The sequence below is a fragment of the Ambystoma mexicanum genome, chromosome 9 (assembly GCF_040938575.1).
Source record: "Ambystoma mexicanum isolate Mex_15411 chromosome 9, UKY_AmexF1_1, whole genome shotgun sequence".
Taxonomy (NCBI): domain Eukaryota; kingdom Metazoa; phylum Chordata; class Amphibia; order Caudata; family Ambystomatidae; genus Ambystoma; species Ambystoma mexicanum.
The window spans coordinates 884,032,295-884,054,998 of NC_090931.1; the positions used below are offsets into that span (position 1 = coordinate 884,032,295).

The following is a 22,704-nucleotide window of genomic DNA, read 5'->3' on the forward strand; positions in this document are numbered from 1 at the left end:
GGCTACCCCGCTTAACGGAGGCGGAGCTGCGGGGCCTGGAGGGGGACATAACGGGGGAGGAGGTGGAGGCAGCTATCAAGAGACTTAAAGCAGGGAAGGCCCCCGGGGGTGATGGGTATATGGCTGATTTCTATAAACAATTCCAGCCCATGCTGACGGAACCCCTAGCCAAATTTTTCAACCACATCCGCAGCAAAGAGACGATCCCCCCGACATTCCTACAGGCCCTCATCTCGGTAATCCCCAAGCCAGGAAAAGACCCCACAACAGAACGCAGCTCCTACAGACCCATCTTCCTCCTAGACCTCCATGCTAAAATATTTGCCAGGATCCTGGCTAATCGTCTGGAGAAATGCCTGCCCCGCCTGGTTCACTCAGACCAGTCGGGCTTCATATTAAACAGACACGCCTCAGACAACATGCGCAAAACCCTCCATGTGTTGCACTCAAGGGAAACCCGGAACGAGGGGGTCCTCCTGCTGTCCCTAGACGCAGAAAAGGCCTTCGACCGGGTGAGTTGGACATTCATGGGGGAGGTCCTCTCGGCAATAGGGATGGGCCAGAGATGGTTGGGATGGATGGCGGCACTATATCCTGCCCCCATAGCCAGGGTGGCCGCCAATGGGATGGAATCAGAAGCCTTCCCCTTAGAGCGAGGAACGAGACAGGGCTGTCCACTATCCCCCCTGATATACGCCCTTGTCATGGAACCCTGGGCGATTTTGGTGCGTAACAATGAGGCTATCACTGGAGTACAGATGGGCAGCTCTCACTGTAAGATCAGCCTGTTCGCCGACGACGCTCTCCTCTATGTTACTAAACCGACACTGACGGTCCCTCATGTGTTGCGGGCACTGGAGCGTTATGGGAGCCTCTCTGGGTACAAGGTCAACCTTGGCAAATCTGTGGCTTTTATGGGGGGTCGATTACCGGACACCGAGAGAGAGTATGTGGAGGGTCTTCCCTTCCAATTGCAGAGAGAGGGGTTCCGGCACCTGGGAATCCAAATCACACCTCACCCAAAGGACCTCTTCCTGAGCAATTTCACCCCTTTGTGGACCGAGGTCAAAAGAGATGTAGAGAGGTGGGCGGTCTCCGGGTTCTCGAAGATGGCACGACTCAACCTGATCAAAATGGTGGTACTTCCCAAATTCCTATTCCTCTTCCAGATGCTCCCCACTCAGGTCCCCGCCGCGTTCCTACAGTCAATGAAACGCACCCTACTCAGGTTCCTCTGGGGGGGGGGGAAACATAGGATCTCCTACGATGTCCTAACGAGACCCAAGGAAGACGGTGGGGTGGGATTCTCGGATTTCGATACATATTATAGGGCCTCCCAGCTGAGGATTTTGGTCGACCATTTCAACCCTGGGTCAAAAAAGCAGTGGGTAGCACTGGACAATAGGTTACTTTCCCCGGTCACGCTCGATGAGTAGTTGTAGGTCCCCAGAGCGCACAACCCCAGGCGTGTTCTGGACCACCCGGTACTGGGTGTCCTGTGGTCTGTCTGGAAGGAGGGGGGTTACTATAGATGGCTCACAACCTGGCCTTCCCCACTAAGTTGCATTTGGGCGCCACCATTCATAGACAAGGTGGCGGAGCCGGCCGCGTATCAGAGGTGGTATGAGGTGGGCCTTGTCAGGGCATGCCACTTGTGGGTGGGTAGCTCCTTCATGCCGCTCCTGGACCTGGAGGAAGCCCTGGGGCTGGGCAAGCTTTCACCTTTTCGCTACCTTCAACTGAAGGGAGTCCTCTCCGAACCCTCATGGGGGGACACACTCAGGAGGGAACTCACGGACTTCGAAAAAACGATCATCTCCACACGGGGCTCCAGGGGGGGTCATATCTCGTTTGTACAAACTTCTCTTGCTCTCGATACCCAGGGATCCACCGCCAGCACGGACACAATGGGAAAAGGATTTGGGCACGGCAATAGATGATAAAAGGTGGACTAAAATGTGCATCCGGGCCCACCGCTCAACGACCTCCCCCCGGTACAGACACCAAGCTCTCAAGGTCTTACACAGATGGCACTAACCTCCACAGTTGATAGCCAGAATGAGCCCGGGCTATGACCCACACTGCTGGAAATGCAAAAAGAAAAAAGGAGATTACATGCACATCTGGTGGTCTTGCCCGAGGATGCAGTCATATTGGGGAGAGGTCCTATCCTGGGTCAAGGGGGTGGATGGTGTCTCTAGGCCCCTGTGTCCCTGGTTGCTTCTATTCGGTATTGAGGTGGGTGATGACCAGGAGGACACCCAGGGCCACATGTTGCAGTCATGCTCGTAGCGGCCAGGTGCTGCTTGGCCCAGAAGTGGAGTAATCCTCACATGCCTGATGAGAGGCAATGGGTTTCGAAGGTGCGGACGATATATTACTTGGAATTTCTCACCCACTTTCTGGATGAATCCAGATCCAATATTGAGGAACTCTGGCTTCCCTTCTTTGAAAAGTATGAGCGGTCGACCTGAGGGGTGAGCCCATGAACTGTTGGCCTGCTTGGGGTTTTGAGTCCAGAGGGAATGGGGGACCTAATAGGTATCTGTTGTACAAGGCACGCACCCCCCCATGGGGTGCTGCTAGGTTGAGCCCTAGACTATGTGTGCACTAATCTATTTGACAGTCCGAACTCGAAAAATGCACAACGCATCCCTGCAAGATAAGCTTGAAATCGACACCTGTTCACTGGCTAGGGGAGGGTTATTGTTTGAACGTTTTTTCTGGGAATGGTACCGGATTAAAATGACATGTTTGTTGTAATAACCTTAAAAAAATGCTAATAAAAACTATATTTTAAAAAAAAAGTAGGGCCACGCAAAGGGACTTTGGTGCTAATAACGGTACCGCAATTTGCGGTACCATTATTAGCGCCTTCCCCATTCCCATTGTGCCCTATGGCGCAAAAATGGGAATGGGGAAGGGCTATGGTGGCATGGGGAATTACCGCCCCACCAACCTCGGAATGGGGTGGTAATCCCCCATTCCGCCATGGCGGACACCGACATGGACCATGGTGCTAATAGCACCATGGTCCTCTGCCTGGGTCATAATGAGGCCCATAATATTTAATGGCGAAACACAGAAGTTCAAAAAAGAAATAAAATACAGTTAACTGTACAATGAAAACCTGAATTGCTACCTGATATACCTCCAAAAGGTGTATGAGGCCGGCTGCCGCAGACTCGCTTCTCCTCTTAAAACACAGTATTTCTCCGATTAGGACCTTGCTGGTTCCAACGCCCAACTGAGGGGATGGTGCTAACAATCCTTCAAGTGATGTGGAGGCAAGTAGCAAATTCAAACAACGTGCAGTGCCCTGAACTGAACCATGAGCGAGAAACTGAGAAGCAGGCAACTATAACCTGTGTGGTCAAGCGACAAGACCGCCCCAGGGAAATTTCCAGATCCAAGGAGAAGTCCAGTACAGCAAATACCAATCCCTGTCGGAGCAGGAGGGTAACCATTTGGTACAAGGAGGCTACGTTATGGGATTCTCCACTTGCTACCCTGATACATGGGTGTGAAGCCCTAAGACTGAGGAGCAACATGAGAAACAAAAAGTCTGGGAGAATCCCGAGAGACAGAAGGTCTGAAGAAGGACTTATGAAGTAAGAGGTCTGAGAGAGGCCTGAGGAACAAGTGGGCTATAAGAGACCACATTGGAATCTGGTGAAACCAGGCATCTATGAAACGGAATATTGAACAGTTATAGGTGTAAGAAAGACATGAATTTGAATAGTGAGTGTGTAAGAGATCTGATATTTGAACACTGGAAACCCAGAGTTCTCAGAGAGGCATGGACACAGAATGGTGAGAAGAGAACTCAGAGCCTGAGCGTGGCTTGAGAAACGAAAGGTCAGAGAGAGACTTGAAAAGTCAAAGATCGGAGTGAAACCTGATGAACCACAGATCTAGAAGAAACCTGAGAATTGAAAGCTGAAAGAAGAAGCCAAACGTCCTGGAAGTTCAAACACATGGTCTGAGACATGACAAGTGAATCCAGGGAAACCAGAGCTCTAGGGAAGACCGGAATCGTACATCTGCAAGAAACGGGGTCTGGAAGGGATCTGCCTGGTATCAAAAATACCAAAGGTCGGGAAGGAGATCCAGCGAAGCAATGAGGAGTGCTACAGTGGTGTACAGGGCAACATCACGAATAAAAGTCCGAAGAGATGCCTGATGGTGAAATATGCAACCCAAGAGCCCCTGGCAGGCCAAATGGCCTTTGTGAAATCAGGAGCACTGATGTGAAGTTGAGACTGTGAGTAACCTGCTGGAGGAGTCTTCCCATTTTAACTGTTTTCTTTTGTTATGTTATGTTAAAGATAAGGGTTTGTTAAGATCCGGTTTGAACTCTTCAGTTGGCCACCAATTTGGATGTCCTTTTGTAGAAGAGGCTGTCCCAGGATGGGCCAAGATTTTAAGAACAGGTTTAGAACTTTATGATTTCAAGAATGGCCAAGAGAGTTGTTTGACATAAGGAATGTCCCACGTTGTGACATGAGGAATGTCCCATCCTTGCCACTGTACTATGAGGAACTTCCGTAATGGTTAGAGCTTTATCCTGAGCCCCATAAGGCTTTTCACCCAACCTTTTCCCTGAAACTCTACGTAATAAAAGCTTAGGTCATCTCAATATTGGTTGGTTGTTTGTGAGATGATGTAAAATGTATCAGGTGAAGATTCAATGTCCTTGTGTGTGAAGGCTCTCAGACAAATGCTTGACTTCTGGCTTAGACAAACTAAGGGATTTTTCTTGCTGTCACTGTTTGATTGGGGTGTAAGACCCAATCAAACAGTGATGGATTTCTGCACTTAGAATCCCGGCATACATTTTTTAGGATTATGTGCACCCTTGAAGAAAGATCTGTGGGCACAAGAGGTCTGAAGGACCCCAACAATGCTGCGGGTAGACTCAAATGATTCAGTCTTCTTGTTTGAAAATTAGAGACGGATCAGATGACTTGTGGACCTACATGCATGCTTTTCAAAGAATACCTATCTTATCACTTACACAGAGGATTTTGCAAGGCTATTGCCTGAAATGTTTCCGGGTGTGAGAGGATTCAAATTTTGTTCAAGCCATTGGACTTACTAATCGGTGCAGCTTCCTCGCACTTTGCACAACTAATCTACTTGAAATCGCCCAAAATATGTTACAAGGGGATACAAATAATAATGATCAAACAATGCCACCCTGTATGCTGATGGCATGCATAATTATGTGTTAATGCATCTGGGTTCGGAAAGACCGACCCTCTAATCTTCGAGAACTTGGTTCACCGAAGTGTCCATCTGGATGGAGACAAAGAGGCTGAAGATGAACTCAGATAAGACAGAGAACATTATTCTGGGCGCCATGTGTTGCCAGAATGAAAGTCAGGGAAAATGTGAGGTCCCATTTATCAATGATGTGCAGTTTCAGCCTATGATCAGCAATTCTAGCGTGTTTTTCAACCGCAGCTTTCACGTGTAAGTGCGGAATGTTGTAGTCGGTTACATGTTATTATAATGAATAAATACATAAAGAATGACATTTTACCAAACCCAAAACAACGAAAAGAAATACTGATTTATTTATTTTTCAGGCGGTCCCCCTCAAACCTCCCGTTTCCCCATGTTTAAAACCCCATTTTTTCTTTGTTTTTTATTCGTTACAAATTGATTCGTTACTTTGTATTCGTTATAATCACTGGATACCATTGCAGTCAAGGCTGGGTATATTTTTCTCAAGACAGACAAAGGTTTGCACCTCCTCTTGTCATCTACTGATCTCAAGTGATCAATGAATGCTTTGTATGACTATATTCCACAGGTGTGTCTAAAGGTCCCGTTGTGTCTAACATTGAAAGTCCAGCTTGCCCAAATACTACTACCCAAATGTAGCAAAATGTTCTCTACTTCTAGCATATCACCCAATTCTGCATAATCGTATGTCGGCAATGCCACCAAGTGTGCTCTGTGTGGAAAACAAGCTGCCTATTACGCCCTTTGGAGCATTGAATGACATTGGCCCACTTGGAGTGATTGTGTGGCACGCCAAAGGGGCATCTAGCACACACTCCATAGTCCCAGGAGCTGTGTGGTGCTATGTCAAGGGTGCTTCATCCAATGCTGGGATGTTGCGCCTTCCCTAGTGTGGCTTCAGGTGATCCGCACCCTGCTCTAGAACGCACGCCGGCATGAAGCCTGGTCTAGATCTGCTGACGGATCCATGTTTCCACTTGCCATTTCCCTCGAGGTGTGAGTTTACCTGCGTAGTAATGCAGTGGTCATCAAAATGTGGGGAAGGCCCCCCTGGGGAGATCGAACGATGTCCAAGGGGGGCGTGAGGCTTTTCCAAAAGGGAGTACCGTGACTGATTTTCATGGAAAATGTAAGCAGAAATGACATCTAGGTGGGCCCAGCTGCAATATTTTTACTCAAGGGGGAAGGGGAGGGCAGGGGCTCAGCGATAACACTTTTAATAAAGGGGACTGCATAAAAAGTTTGAATACCACTGCTTTGATAATGAAAGTATCAAATAACCTCTCAGTGATTAAAGGTTTTGACGTGTATACTGTGGAATCAAAGAGGACTTGGGGCCTCATTACACAGAAGGCGGTCACCGGTAAGGGTACCGGTGACCGTTAACCCTTACCGCCTTACTACGAGGTCCCTTTGCGGGATCCGACCTTAACGGCTGGTGTAGACCAGCTGTTAAAGTTGGGACCCGCAAAGGGACCTTGGTGCTAATTACGGTATCGCAATTTGCGGTACCGTAATTAGCTCCTTCCCCATTCCCATTATGCCCTATGGGGCAAAAATGGGAATGGGGAAGGGCCGTGGAGAAAGGGGGAATTGCCGCCCCGCAAACCTTGGAATGGGGTGGTAATTCCCATTTCCTCCATGGTGGTACCGGTATGGTACCGGCGGCAACCATGGTGCTAAAAGCACCATGGTTTACCGCCTACTGTGTAATGAGGCCCTAGGTATGCAAGTAATTGTTGTTAAGCTCTGTGGTGCAGAATCACAGAGGACTTTGGATAAACTTACATGAACCAAAACCTCAGCACTGGCTACATTTAGAAAGTAGATGCATATCAGATATGGTAAGCATGTAATAACAGCAGTCACAGTGAACAGAGAGCTGCACATCTGTCACAGGGTACAAAAGGAGCATGCGGTTGTAGAAGCTTCATGTAATCTATACTAACGCCTGTCACATGCCATGCAGTGGCAGATTTAAGGCAAAGGGCCCCGTGGGCAGCACCTGACACAGGGCCCTAGGTGGGCGGGGAATGGAGGCAGGGCTTTGGGTGGGCGGATTTAATTGTGGTCACAAGTGAAGAATGGCAAACTTTAGGGACAAAAGCTATGTTTGTATTAAGTTGTCTTTATTACAGTTACCTAGGGGTCTGACTAACTGGAAACCGGCAATGCTCGGTATAAGTCCAGTAACATGCTCTTTCTGCTGCCCTGTTGCAGCTTTTTCTGGATGTGTCTTTGTGGGGATTAGGTCTGGCGGTATTCCGGGTGTGAGCGGGTAGAAATTGTTCTAATGTCAGAGTATTATGCATCAGTTCTATGGGGGGATACAGTATGGCCGTGAAAAACGCTCCCTGTAAGAGAAACGCGTAGGGCCTGATTTACACACGTTTTTTAACACTGGAAAGTCCCAATGAAAACATGTTTTGTAAATCCGGCCCTTAGAAAATAAATCGCTATTTTAAAAGCATTGTGAATAACTACTACAAAATGTAATTTCAAGTGGCTAATTTAGAAGTATTTTAAACAAGTATTCCAAACTGTAATTTGAAAGGGGCACGACGATGCTGTCTGTGGCCAAAGGCCGCCTTCTATTTGGGGACCGTGTAATATACATGGCGTTAAAATATTACACGAGCAAGTGAGCGCTAATATATTACACCTTTAAAGCGCTTAAGACCGAGATACGAATTATTTTAAAAAACATGCTTTTTTAGTAGGAAAAAACGGTGTCTAGGGCAATATTTCATTTTCATAAGTGCGGATAATTATATTTGAAGGAAAAAAGCACGTTTAATTGTAAACATGCCCATATAAATTGCTTAACTAGAGCAGTTGACAGGGTTTATAAATAATACACTTGTCGAGGGCATGCATTAAAGGGCCCAAGTCTTTCAGGGAAGGGATGCGCTTGGGCAATCTGAGCTCCATCTGTTCCCATTACAGTAGGACCGTAGCTAAAAAATGGGAATTATACAGGATAAACCGAGCCGCCTCTAAAGCAAGGGCTTTGAGCAGAAGAGCGCTTCGCGGCCGATCCAAGCGCTTCAAAGGGCCTTTCACGTTTTACACACACACACATTGAGCAAATCAGCCCGCTAACAGATTGCCTCACTGCTGTCCTCTGCATTTATAATAGTGCCTCAGAGAAACAGGACCCTGCTGACAGGCAATGGTCTATAAAACTGCTGAGCGGCAACTACAATACACATTCCTCTATAAAAGGAAGCACCGAAGCAGCAGCGAATCACCGCACTTTAAATATGTCTAAACAGAAGTTTGACCAGAATGATTGAACACATCCAGGGAGCTGAACTGGAGTGACGTCACAGCTGAAAGGGCCCTGTGCTGTGTGGAAGGGGTGGGGCCTGGCACAGGGGCCCGGTCGTCATTTGTTTGTCTGACGACCGTGTCGTTTATTGTTTGCCCATAACAGCAGTGCTGGTCATTGGGCCGGCTCTCGGCGGATCTGAGATCCGGCACCAGATGTGTAGCCGGATCTCGGGATCCGGCCAGAGTCAGCTGCCCAAGCCCATGAACCGCACTGGAAAAAAGAAAGAAGAAAAAAAAAAGCGTCCGCGACGGCAGCATTGCCGTTTACCACGGCTTTGGCACTGATGTGTAATGCACAATGCTCACTACATGTACAACTGAAAGGAATCAGTTGTACATGTAGCGAGCATTGTGCTTTACACGCCAGAGCCGCGTAAAAGGCAATGCTGCCCTCGCGGGCGTTTTTTTTTTTGGCACAACAAAATGAGCCAGGGCTCATCAAGGGGGCCTGGCCTAACTGCAGGCGTCCTGCTGGCCCATTAGGCCACGCCCCCCTGAAGAGCCCCGGCTCAATGGGCTACTGGCACCCCTGTCAGGCAGCCTTTTGTAGTGATCAACACCCTCTCCCTAAGGGAGAGGGTGTTGATCTCTGCATTTATTTTCTATTGGGTTGCCTGGCAGGGGACAGCGCCTCGCCTATTCAGCCTTAATGGTGGCGCTTCCCCTCGGCAGCTGGGGACGGGCAGCGTCGCCATTAAGGCTGAAGGGGTGAGGCTGCTGGAAGCTGAGGCCGTTTTCCTGAAGACTGAAACTCACGGAGTTTCAGTCTTCAGGAAAACGGCCTCAGCTTCCAGCGGCCTCACGTTTCTCTCCACAATGGTGGCACCGGCCCACGGGCATCTCCTGCTTAAAGGTATGCCTCGCAGGTGCGGCGCCACCATTATGGCTGAAAGGTATTTTTTTCTGGAGCCTGAAGCTTTCGCACACGAGCGAGAGCTTCAGGCTTCGGAAAAAAATCCTTTTCTTGTAGTGGCCGGGGCTGGCAGGGGAGATTAGTGGGCCCCACAGGGCCCCGCCTCAGATTGAAATTTCGGAGCCTGCCGGGGGCAGGCCCTGTCCCACTTAAAGCCCTGGCCGGTGGTAAAAGGCAATGTTGCCTTTGTGGCACTTTTTTTTCTAAAAGTATTTATCTGATCGGATGGCCACTACCAACCCCGCCCCCTCTAGACCACGCCCCTTCATCCCCCAACTCCTCCCCCACCCGCACTTGTGGGATCCCCCACCACATTTTTTCCATTTCCACCACTGCATAACAGAAAGGTTTGCGCCCGAAAAGACCGTAGCTAACTTGCCCGTTACGGTCAAACAACCCAAAGGAAATGCCTTCCCAAGCATACCCCACAAATGCACTCTTCCCCCGCCCCCTTACTTACCTTTTGGTGGCACACCTCGTTGTGTGCTGGCGACACTGTTTCCCTTCACGTGCGTTCTTGCTGGAAACCATTCCTATTGCCCGTGGCAGGGCTGAATTCCATAGGTAGAGCGGCTGGGCAACCTAAGGCTGGTATCACTGAAGGCTTTGGGGTGGTCATCCCCTTCAAGAGAAGCAAAAGCGGGGAAAGGAACATCATTTAGAAAGGTAAATCAGTACTTTCTGGACAACAAAGCAGAATTCATAGCAAGCACTGTAGATACAATGAGCATAGACGAAAACACAGGCACATTGTGCATTCTTTTCCAAAGTTATAATATGAGCAAACATTTTGGAACCTTTGTAAACGTTTAACTATGGTTAACTGTACTAAAATTAAGCTCAGTTGCATACAATCGATAGTAAAAATCGTGCATTCAAATAAGAAATAGAGATACTTGTTGACTAACACGGACTATGAGAAAACCTAAGTGGTGGATTCTGAAGTAGCAAATAATGAGGTCATAATAGCCATGTCTAGTTAAATGGCCATAGGATTCCATGGCACCCAAAACAAGGCAACAGAGAATGTCACTATAAAAAACAAACTTTGACTTGGTTAGGGTAATGGGGCTATGTTGCCAAGAGCAGTAGCTGGGTTGGTAGAACAGAGTCTTGGTGGAAATCTATCCATATACTCGCTTCACCTGAACACACTGCTTGACATGGATTTTCTAATGTCTTTAAACTAGTTGCTAGAAACTGAATAGTCACCTATATTCTAATTACTGTTCACATACAATGTAATACCGTTTTATTTTCATATTGGCATTGGCTACGGTCTTCCGAACGGCCTTCCACCCCAGGGTGCTTCAAGGCCATAACATTGACATTAGGCGCACTACAAACATCAAATAACATGACATATGCAAACAAATAGGAACAAAAACAACAAAAACTAAAAGTTAATGCATTGGAATTTGACAGAGCAAATCGTTCAAATCAGACTGGGCGCAGCAGTGTCTGAGCCACGGGGTCAAATGTTCTTCTTGGGGTTGGGATGGGATGTCTTGGCACTAGGACTCAGTGGGGTACGGGATAAAACACTATGATGCTATTTCTTGCAGAAAGGATATAGAATCAGGGGTGATAACTCCCCTACATTCTGAAAAGGCTATCGGGGTAATCAGTGTGCTGTAAAGTCTAGCGGACAGCACCTTGAGTTCGGGCACATGGGTAGTGGTAGAAAGATTGATCACGCCAGTGTGTTGATGATGCAAGTGAGTAAGCAAGGTCATCCTCACCTAGGTGGCAAAGCTAATAAAGGGCTAAGAGAAAAATAAGTACCCCAAGTCTAGCCATGGTGTTCTGAATATGGCATTGTTTCTGAAGTGTTTTGGTGTGCAAACATGGGGGCCATCGCTACAGTTGTGGTGAGAGGAAACTGGCATCCTTGTGGCATAAACACAGTAATGTCATCTTTGTCTCCAGGCTGTTGGGTCAGATTCTCTAGACAGACATAATACATCTTAAGCCCTCGCAGGACAAAGCCCTGGTGTTCAGCGACGCAGGTGCGCAGGAAACGCTGTCCAATGACACGTAGCACACAACGCTACGTCCACGCTTCTGAGCCTTTAAGATCCGAGGATCGGACCATCTGGGGCAAAGCCATCACAGGACAAGGCCACAGCGTTGAGAGATGCAGGGGTGCAGGAGACACTTCCCGACGACATGTAGCACGCAACGCTATATCCATGCTTCCGAGCCTTTAAGAACCTGAGGATCGGACCCTTTGTTGCAAAGCCCTCGCAGGTAAAGGCTGTGGTGTTGAGCAATACCGGTGGGCAGGAGATGCTGCCCGATGACACATAGCACACAACGCTATGTCCATGCTTCCGAGTCTTTAAGAACCGAGGATCGGACCCTCTGCGGCAAAACCCTTGCAGGACAAGCCCGTTGTGTTGAGCGACGCAGGTGTTTGGCTGCGATGGTGTAGCGTTGCAGATTGTGATCGTGGATGACTTCAACCTCCAGTCTATGGCTGGAAGGCAAGAAGGTGCGGGGAGGGATAGCAGCATTGCTACATTCCACGCAACCCCCTGACATTGCGCGTTTGTCCCATCCTCCCTCTTGCACACGCATTGTTCCGCCGGCAACTGTTCCATGCCTCTCCAGCCTGCACGTCTGCCTTTCTCCCCTTCCCACGCTCGCTCGCTTTGCAACTTAGGGCACGATCACCCTGCCTGGTGTGCCACGTGCGTTCCCTTGCATCTCAGGCACAGTCCCAACCCGGCTTCATGCCTGCATCCCCTCGTAACCCGTCCCCGCTCCCTAGCGCTTCCTTCACAGCGCTTCTCCCATGCAACTGTCCCGCTCCCCTGGCCTAGCACATCCCTCTCTGCATTGCTCCAAATGCAACCTGTCCCTGCTCCCCTTACCTAGTGCATCCTTCTCAACGCTGCTCCCACGCATCTTCCCTGCTCCCCTGGCCTAGCACATCCCTCTCTGCGTTGCTCTCCACGCAACCTGTCTGCGTTGCTCCACCCACAACTTGACCATGCTCCACTGGCATTGCGCATCCTTCGCATCGCTGCTCCCACACAACTTCCCGGCTGCCCTAGACTAGCGCATCCCTCTCTGCTTTGCTCCCCATGCAACCTGTCCCTGCTCCCCCTACCTAGCGCATCCTTCTCAGCACTGCTCTCATGCAACCCAGACCCGGTTCCCTCCTCTACATCCTCTTCAGGCTGCCCTGAGCCACGCCCAGTCCACAATTCCCTAACTATGTCTCACATCCTATGCCCTTATGTCTGTGACCATTGTATTGTCATTGCACTGCACAGCATTTACTAATGTATTGTCATTCCACTGCATTGCCTGCATTTCTTATTACTTCCAGGTCTCCATGGACTACCAGTGTGTGTTTTTGTTTTGTTGGGTTACTGGTGTATCTTATACATTCTGCATTGCTTGCATTTCTCTTCTTCCCCTCTAGGGCCCCTTTGACTTCCAGCTTTCTATTCTGTACTGTTGTTCTGTACTTGCATCTCACGCCTTGAATTCCATTGTTGTGTATTGTTGTGGCCTGCGCTGTTTTCTCCACTCACGCTAGGACCCCGCAAGGCTCTAGTGTTCTTGTTCTGTGTTGTACTTACCTGTTGCCCCTCCTTGCTGTGTGCCCCCCGTGTGCCTCCCTCCTGTTTGCCCCAGTGTGTTACCCCCTCTCTCTCTCTTTCTCTCTATTCTTCCCTCTGGCCCGCCTCACTTTGCGGGGCACTCCCTGGCTGTTCTGATCTCGTCAGACGTCCTCCCCTCCAACCCTCTCTTCACTCCTCTTTCTTGGACTGACCACTTTCTTCTCTCCTCACCTGTCATTTTCTGCCCCTCAGGTTAAGCCGGCCCCAGCACTGCCACCCACCTTCTCGGTCATCCGGCCCATGAAGCGTGTGTCAGTGGAGGCTTTTGCCACTACTTTCTCTCCTCCTCCTACACCTTTGGCTGACTCACACTCTGACATACCCCTTTCCAACCTACATCTCTCTATCTCTAACACTCTTGATGTCCTTGCCTCAGTCATGAGGATCCGTTTGAAGCCCGCATCCAAGTGCAACTCTTGGTACGATTCTGACCTCGCCATCCTTAAGTACAAGTGTAGGGTGGCTGAGAGGAACCGGAGGGCATCAAGCACATCCTCTGACAAACTGGCCTGCCACCTGCTCCAATGGCAATACAGACTCTCTGTCCTCTTCAAGAAGAAATCCTACATCCATGTCTGCATCTCGGCAGCCTCTAACAACTCGGCCGAACTTTTCAGAATCTGCAAGGAGCTGGCCAATTCTGCAGCAGTCTCTACCTCTCCTGTTCCCTCCCAATCCTTTTGCACGGCTTTGGCATCTAATTTTGCCATTAAACTCAATACATCCTGTCCACTCTCTCTTCCTCTTCCTCCTCTTCCTCTCCCTCTATCACACAAGGCCCCTCTCCAGCCATTTCTCCTCTTTCTTTCTCCTCCTTCCCATGTTCACTCCCGACAATGTTTCTAGACAAGTCTGATCTATGAAAGTCTCATCAATGCAGGTGCTCCCCTGCTCTCCCAGAACCATTAAGGACCACATTGACACCCTTTCCCCAGCCTTGGTCGATTTCTGCAATCATTAATTTGCCACTGGAACCATCCCATCCCCCCTTAAGCACTCCCTTGTGCACCCCCTTCTTAAGAAGCCCTCTGCCGATCCTTCCTCTCTGGCAAACTATTGCCTAATCTGCATCACACCTTTCCTGGGTAAACCCCTGGAAAATCTGTCCATCTCCCAGCTTAAACTATATACTAAATCTGTTGGTTGTCTCCATGACCGCCAGTCTGGCTTCACAGCAGCCAGAAGTACAGAAACTGCTCTCCTGAACACCCATGAAGACTTGCTCTCCAATCTTGACTCTAACCTTCTTTCTGTCCTCACCGTCCTTGATCTATCATCTGCTTTCGACACGGTCAACCATGCCATCTTACTCAATCGTCTCCATGACAACCTGGGTATCTCTGGTCAGGCCATTGCCTGGTTGACTTCCTTTCTCATTGATCAACCCTCGCAGGTCCGTCTTGGGTCTTATATCTCTTCTAGCTCTCTCTCTACTTGTGGTGTTGCCCAGTGGTCTATCCTCTCTCCCAGGCTTTTTAACCACTACCTGGCACCTCTGGCCCACCGCATCTCCACCTTCTGCTCTACCTTTCAGTGTTAAGTGGATGACAGCCAGCTTTCCTTCAGGGTCCCCTCAGCCTTTTCTTCTCCTTCTCTCATACCAGACTATTCACAATTCAGGAATGGTGTGCCTCCAAGGATCTCTACCTTAATGCCAGTAAGACTGAGGTCCTCCTCATTGGGAAACCTGCTCCCACCTTCCCTCTTTCACTATGGCCGCCCATCCTGGGCCCTCCACCTGCTCCCACCTGTGAGGTTAAGAAGCTTGGGGTCATCTTCGACTCCACCCTCTCCTTCTTTCCTCAAATTCCTGACGTCTCTAAGAAGTCACACTATCAGTTGCACCTCCTCATAGGTAATCTTCCTTTTCTCACTTTCCTCCCAGAAGCTCACTGTCACCAGAGCCCTGGTCCTCTCTAGGATGGACTACTGCAACAGCCTCTTTCTAAATCTGCCTGGCTCTACTCTTCACTCTTTACAACTAATCCAGAAAAGGACCGCAAGACTTGTCCTTGGCCTCAAGCCCAGGGATCATATCTCTCCAGCCCTGAAGTCTTTCTACTGGAACCCTGTGGCTGCGAGGATCAAGTTCAAGACCTTCTGCATCATCCACAAGGCTTTCTGGTGCTTGGGACCCCACTATCTCCAACTCTCTGTTCCTAAGCATCTTCCTTCTCGAGCCCTCCGCTCATCCACCTCAAACTCTCTGAGGGTCAGACGCTTCTCCAGGCAGACAGTGGGTGGTAGATCTCTGTCCTCGGGTGGGGCCTCCCTCTGGAACAGCCTCCTTGCCCCCCTCAAACTTGAGCAGGACCACCTAAGGTTCCGGAAGCAAGTCAAGACCTTCTTTTTCGCTTCCACTTTCTCTCTCCCTCTCCTTTGCTGATGTCCCCGGCTGCCGTGCATACTGGTTACCTGGCCACCCACTGAACCTAAGAGACCAGGCTCCTGCACGACCAGTTGCCCTTGCACTGCCTCCGGTCCTCCCAACCACTTAAGGGTCCGTATATGCAACCTTACAGCCCCCTGTCTCTGTGCACTTACGAGCCACCTCCCGGCAGCACTTACGAGTTACTTTGCACTCCGCCCTCCCCACCGCCTGGCAGCACTTACGAGTTACCTTGCACTCTCCCCTCCCCCTTCCGCTCTGGCACTTCTCCCACTCCCTTCCCCCCTGCACTTGCGCGATCTGATACAAGGCCGAGTAAGATCAATGTTTTGTCCTCTTTCTGTTGCCCCTTCCTTGTCTTGTCGCGTCTCAAAACACTTGTGTACAGATGCGTTATAAATGACTTATCATATCATATCACATCATATTGTTAATCTCCAAATGCCACTTTAGACAGTCATACATAAAGGACACAATTTGACATTTTAGGGATAATACCGGTAAGCGTAAAATGCCTGTTGCAAAATTGCATAGCTGTTCATAAGTCTTACAACTGCCACTGCCACCACTTATTTTACCTTTATGTTTATTATATTTTTACATTTGCTAAGGAGTTTCTTCTACCAGAAATGGGGTACAGAATAAATAGAAGTAGGGGATAAAAGAACGGTTACTAGGTAGGTGTCTTGGAAAGATGTGCAAGTGGCCTGGATGAGGTAGACCCCATTACTGGGCAGCCAAACACTGCACAGCTGAAAATGTTGCATTTGGTATGTTGCGTTTCGCCACATATATATGTGGGATGGTATGTTAGGGTAATATAAAATGTGGGGCAGTATGTGGGGTGGTGCGGGGGTTCTCCCCCTTCATATACATGCAGCGAAATGGATGTAAAGAACATAAAAGTCAGCTGCGCAGTGTTTGAGTTGCACTAATCACATAGATCCCCGGGTGAGTATGGGTGATATTGGAACACAATAAGGGACTCCAGCAAGAAGACAAAACATAAATATAATGACATGAAGAGCCTATGGCCAGTAGTTACATAACTACAATTTACACTGCATAATCCAGTGAGACAAAAGCAAGAGAGGGGCGTTGTTAGGCGGTCAACTGCAATAGGAAGGCGGCGAGATAAGAGGGGCTTCTTCACTCACTAGCAGGAGGGGTCTGAGCCTCGCTTGGAACAGTTCAGCTGATTAAATGGCTTTGATGGCTGAGGAGTGCGGCCAATAGAGAAAAGGAGCCGGAGTGGGAGGAAGCATGGGGCATGCCCAAGAACTATAGTATTAATGGAGATGAAGAGCTGAGGTTTCAAGGGGTAGAGTACAGTGAGGAGCATTCAGCAGGTTAGTGGGGTGCAAGACTGTGGATGGATGCAAAGACGAGGGCCAGGAACTGAAAACAAGAGCCATTTGGAATGGAGAGCCTGCCAGCCGGTATTGTGACGATGGATACAGGCAAGGAGGATATGGTTATGTTGAAAAGGGTGCATGACACAAAGTTGACAACATTGTTGAGGGGGCCGAGGGGTAGAGGGGAAGACCAGGAAGCACGTTGGCACAGTAGCACACATTGCTGAGCACTAGAATGGGGAGTAGAATTTTAGTTGAGTGGTACATGAAGTGTGGGCACATTTATAGGTGGTTAAATCTGGCTGCATTGGCAGTGGCCATGAGGGACTGGAAGAAAAACCCAAGGTTGAGAGCAATGAGGGTTTGCGGAGGTCAGGGAGATGGAAGAGTTGGGTTGCTGTTGGTGGCTGGACGAAAGAAAGCTTGTCTTTGAGATGAGCATGAGACAGCATAGCGCCATCCAGTGGCAGACCGCGGTTAGGCAGCTGGTTATATGCTCGTAGTTTGCAGAAGTGAAGGTGGGTAAGGAGAAGATCTGGGTATCATCATAGGAAGAAAATGAGTCTACACAGGGAGGAGGTGTAAAAGGTGAAAGGGGGTGAGCCTAGGACTGATCCTTGGGCAACACCCAAAGAGAGGGACGTGCAGGATGTTGTGTTGGAGTTCCATGAGATAGGGAAGGAGCAGTCAGAGAGACAGCGGGAGACTCATTCAAGGGCGATGTCCCTGGAGCCAAGGGAGGATATACTTTGGCAAGGGAGGGAATATTTACAAATGCATGAAACACACAGTGCACGTACGCCTACCGCAGGGAATCGGAGCTCTGCCTGGTGGGGTATCATTGCTCATCTTTTAAAATGAAGCATCCTTCCATTCAGCGTATTGTGCTTAGCAGCAGGCCCTATGCATTTCCAGAACTGTGGCCACTGGACTTTAAATATACAGCCAAAAGGGTTCAAAATGGGATCCTGTCCCATTCAGGATGGGCCTTGGTACATCCTTGGAAGGTGTCTGAGAGGACGCACGTGTCTGTGCACCCCAGTACAGGCACCGCACACCACCAATGTTCACACGACTAAACATGAATTCCTCTACATATTAGACTCCCTCAGACAGGACCACTGTGTCTGGTGAAACCTAGAGTCATTCACAAAACACGCAGCTCTCCTGCCTGCAAAGGTTATGGTTACGCAGAGGGGAATCTCAGCACCCACTCAGCAGTGAGGCCCCTTAATCAGAGATAATATTTACAGCACATCAGTCTGCGTTTTCAAATGAAAAGGCGGGTGAAGCAAGAAACATTTTCTTTTGCAGGTGAGCTCTTATTTGATGCCTATTTTAGGTAAGGGAAATTGCAGGTGAAGGAAATGACTCTATCGCAGGTGTCACCCACCAAAGCGGGGGAGTTGAAAGATATGTTACATGTGTAAATCTCACTTTTCACACATGAAACTGTACGTGTGCTTCCATTCGGAACACATCTAGCAGACAAGCGTTAGAGTCCCTACACGAACTGGGGTAACTTTGCCCCGTAAACAACGACCTGGGCCCATAAGGTGTCCAGTGCGGCACTCAAAGGGGCGCCAGATGTCTCTGGGAGGGGCTTGCTGGATGCCAAAGGATGTCCCTGTTAAGCACAGAGAGTGTGCTTATTTTCACGTTGATCTTAAAGTATAGTGGGGGTAAACAGGGCAGTTTCCAGGCTGCTGCTGGGTGGAAAAAGTGAGCCAAAAAAGCTGACAAACTCGTTTTTGCAATTGCATTGCACTATTTCACAATTCAGACTCGAATGCATGTGTTTGCATTGCTGTGCACATCTACTGTACAGCGACCTTGCAATCATCAGCACATTTCATTATTTATTTTATTCCTACCATACTTAACCTCCAGGAATAGAACCTTTGGCCCCTGATGGACAGAGGGCCATCTGCAGGTCTGTGATACACGGGGCATGTGCATGCATTGGCCCGTCAGTCATTGGCACCGCAAATATTTGCCTGGGGATCGATATTCCGGCTGGGATAAAAGCCCGCCGTGCTCCGTGATGTGTGCATTCTCTGCACTGAGACGAACGGGGCAGGCTGAAGAAGCGTCGACCCCACTCACAGTCAGACACGGGGACTTTACCATGAAGCTCCTGCTCATCTCCTCTTTCCTCGCCCTGAGCGTCCTTCCCTGTTCAGGTAACCCGGATATGCTTGCCTGTGCCCTGACATTCCTATCCCGAGAGCTGATTGGCTCACTGCTACTTAAATGGTCTTTCTACTTCTGTCATCAACAGGGCTCCTGTTTTCAAACGATTATGACCCTGATCTCCTCAGTGACGCACTAAACGCCTCCATCACGAAGGTCAACGCGCAGTCTTTGGACCCAAACCTGTATGCGGTGGTGACGAGCTCCGTGCGATCGGTAAGACTAACTTGGTGGTGTTTTGCGAGCCTCGCAAACATTGGTGTTTCCCAAATGAGAGCATGTGAAGCTCTTACTAGGCGAGTGGGGCAGGACAGCCTTGTTTAGTCAACAAAAGGACAGCTGAGAGTGACTTCTCCTCAAACGCTGTATATCTCTGACAAATGTACTTGACCCCTACCCGCGGTAAGGGGATTGTTTCCTCTTTTCCTATAATGGGCTACATGTCCTGGGTGTGTGTGGACACATTTAGAGGCAACCTTTCGTGTCCGCGGTGAGTGAGTCCTGGGGTAGATTCAGCCGTTTACGCACTAGACGGCCTTGATAAACATGATGACTCCACCTCAATATTTTGGAGAATTTGGAGAAAGCCACAATGCATAGAAAAGTAGGAATCCTTAACTCCGTCACTGCTGATGGGGGGGGGGGGGGGGGGTGGTTCAGTGCATCCCTGATGTATTTAGTAAACAGGCACCTGTAGATGTGAATGACTATACATGTTCTTGACCAGTTTTCATGGGTGTCATCACTGCTATGCACATTGCAGTACCGCAGTTCCTTACAATCTATTCCATGATTGTCGGCATTCTGGCACGTGTGATGTGGGCCTGGACTTATTAGGCAACACGGGTTAATTTCCCCACTAATGCACATAGAGTATTTAGTGCCCCAGCTCCTTTCTGGACAGTCAGGTACTTCCTCTACATTTGCCACACATATTAGGTACAAAACAATATCACACGATGCTGAAAACAGCCTGAGCCCCCCACCCCCTCATCCCCCTTTTTAATAGAATTCAGCATCCCTCCTGGCCATCACTCTATGCCAACTCCCCTGGTCTGGCTGGTTAGAGGGGCGTCTGGCTATGCCCCACTATCAGGGATGAATTGCTGGTACAACCACAGCCTTCTCTGCGGCAATGAGGAAAGCACCTTCCTTCCTAATCTTGCCCACCTATTCTGTCATGGGTGAGGCTTCTCAAGAGGTATGCCACACTGTGAATTGTGTTTTAAAACAATCACAACCATTGATATTGTTCATGGAAACCCACCAACCCATTGTTTTGCTACCGGCTGTGTCATTACAGAAGGGGAACACCACAAAAGGGGCGGTCTTGCCCAAACTGCTAGGTCACATCAATTCTGCACAGCACCATAAGCAACACTATAGAAGTTTCTGCCTGAATGGGAATGGCCAGTAAGATGGAGCTTTGGACTCTATGTCTGGCCATACCTGTCCCACACATGGTGGGTTATGCAAGCATACACATTGACTAGAAGGCTTTAAATCAATCATACCCACTGGGCACCCTCCAAATGATGTTGTCAGCCTGGTGTGACATCAATGAGGAGGAATACCCATATGCCAATTTGGCTTGAGGCCACCCAAAAGGGTCAGTCCAGCCAGAACTGCTGCGCCAGATCTCTACTAGACAAGACCATAAGCAACCGTGGACATGTTTCAGCCTCACTGGGCATCATCAGCCAGGTGAAGCTCTGCACTCTAGGAACAGCAAGCTTACAACCCACGATTGAGCATAGAGCAGGGGTCTGTAACCGTTGGGTTTCCAGAAGTTTTGGACTACAACTCCCATCAGCTGTTTCCCGGATAGGCAATGATGAGTGATTAGGGGAGTCGTAGTTCTAAACACGTGTAGAGCCATAGGTAGCAGACTCATGGCAGATGGTGATTTATGCAACACTAAAATATGATGCGGGAGGTTTTGAATCCGTTCTATCCCGCTCGCCAGACCATTGGTGCAAGAGGAATGAAATTCCTGGCTTGCAACACAGCGCTGTATCTGTGCAAGGTGCTGTGTGAAAGGGGCTGCACGTGCCCCACATCTTGAATACTGATGAAGACGGGTTTGCGTGAGTCTGTCATTGCCCACGGCAATAAGTTAAGAGCTCTGAAATGGACAGCAAGTCTCCCTATTTGTAGTCACAGTGTTCCTGCAATGCAATTATTTCCTTAAGACAAACAACCACAGGAGAGGACTGACCATTAACGTTATCAGGCAAATGCCCAAGTGGCAAGCTCTAGCGAAGCCTCCACCCCTCTCCCGCAATATGCCAATGGCTACCATAGCAGAGACACCTATCTGCTACCTGCTCCGAATCACAGGGATAATGGTGGCACACATCTCGCTGGGAGTTTCTGAAAAGTTTTTCTCAGACTCTTCAGATGTTAGCAAATGTGTGCAGGTGCTAAGTCGGGAATGTTATGTGCTTCTAAACTGGCCTGCACCACCACTCTGCATGGGCTTCTGGTGGCTTACCAGTCCACCGCTGAACAGTGGCCATATTCTGAAAATCCTCTCGCACTAGTAAAAAGACTTTTGGGAGAAGACACATTTCTCATGTAAGCATCCATCCATATACTCAGGCGTGTAGCTCCAATGGGCGAAGCAGGCTTTAGCCCCACCCACTTTTATGGAGCACAGCTGAAGGGACCTGCTCACCTTGAGAGGTGGTCCTCTTCATGAGCAGGACCACATGCAGACAATTAGCAGCATTCGCAGCTGAATGGCCAGTACCTTGACAACGGCCTTGCAATTACTTTTGTAACGCGTTACTTTTGTTAGCAGCAGCTTTTCTATGCGTGAATGATAAGGTGATGGCACCGTGATGAGAAATGTGCAATTGTAAGACCCCACACTGCTACAGTTACCTATAAACTCTTTGTCTGCTTCTAGGACAATTAAAGTTAATAACTTGAAAAAATCTCATGTTTAAAGATCAGTTTGTATCAAGGTCCGGCAAGGCCAGGAAAATCGTTCCTGCCCCAAAATATAATAAGTGGCCCATATTCGTGAATCAACATTTTTAGATTTTTCTAAACTGAGATATATCAGAGAATGCATTTTCCATACACCTATTTGTAATGGGTCTATTTCAATATGTTGGGCCAGTAATACTGTTTAAACCCATCAGATTTGAAGAGTCCTAAATCATAACCGTGGCACACATGAGCCCACACAACAGTGCCACCCTGGCGTATTGGGCCTGCACTTTGGGCATTGCCCTGAGTGCCTATGTGCCACTCGGGGCCTGGTTTATATCCATGGCGCCTACTTGCTTAACATGCAAAGAAAGATTGTTTTAATGCGGCTAGTCCAGTGTTCTGAATATCACGCATAAGAGTCAGCTGGAAGTTGCTAACTAACAGTCGTTATACCGGTGTGGCTATATTACACCATTTCTAATAGTGTTTGTCATATAGTGGTAAAAGCACAGCTGTGTAAAATATATTATTTTTCAGGCTTGCATTATTCTGTATAATGTGTCGTGTAATTTAACACCTAAGATGTAATACCACAGGGAGATTAGTGTGTCCAAACTTGTTTCTGTAATGGTTTACATATTGGTAGCTTAATTTACTAGGTGGTTTGTGTATTTTGCAAGCAAAACCTATACGACA

At 48.7% G+C, this 22,704-nt stretch overlaps 1 protein-coding gene across 1 annotated transcript in view; it reads left to right on the top strand.

Moving 5' to 3' along the window:
- The first annotated feature begins 18,862 nt into the window (after positions 1–18,862).
- The window catches only part of SPP2 (secreted phosphoprotein 2), a 101,811-nt gene continuing 97,969 nt past the window's right edge, over positions 18,863–22,704 (top strand). The window contains exons 1-2 of the mRNA XM_069617385.1: positions 18,863–19,058; positions 19,157–19,284. Coding sequence (XP_069473486.1) covers positions 18,920–19,058; positions 19,157–19,284 — 267 coding nt within the window. The 5' untranslated portion in view covers positions 18,863–18,919. The remainder of the gene's footprint in view (positions 19,059–19,156; positions 19,285–22,704) is intronic.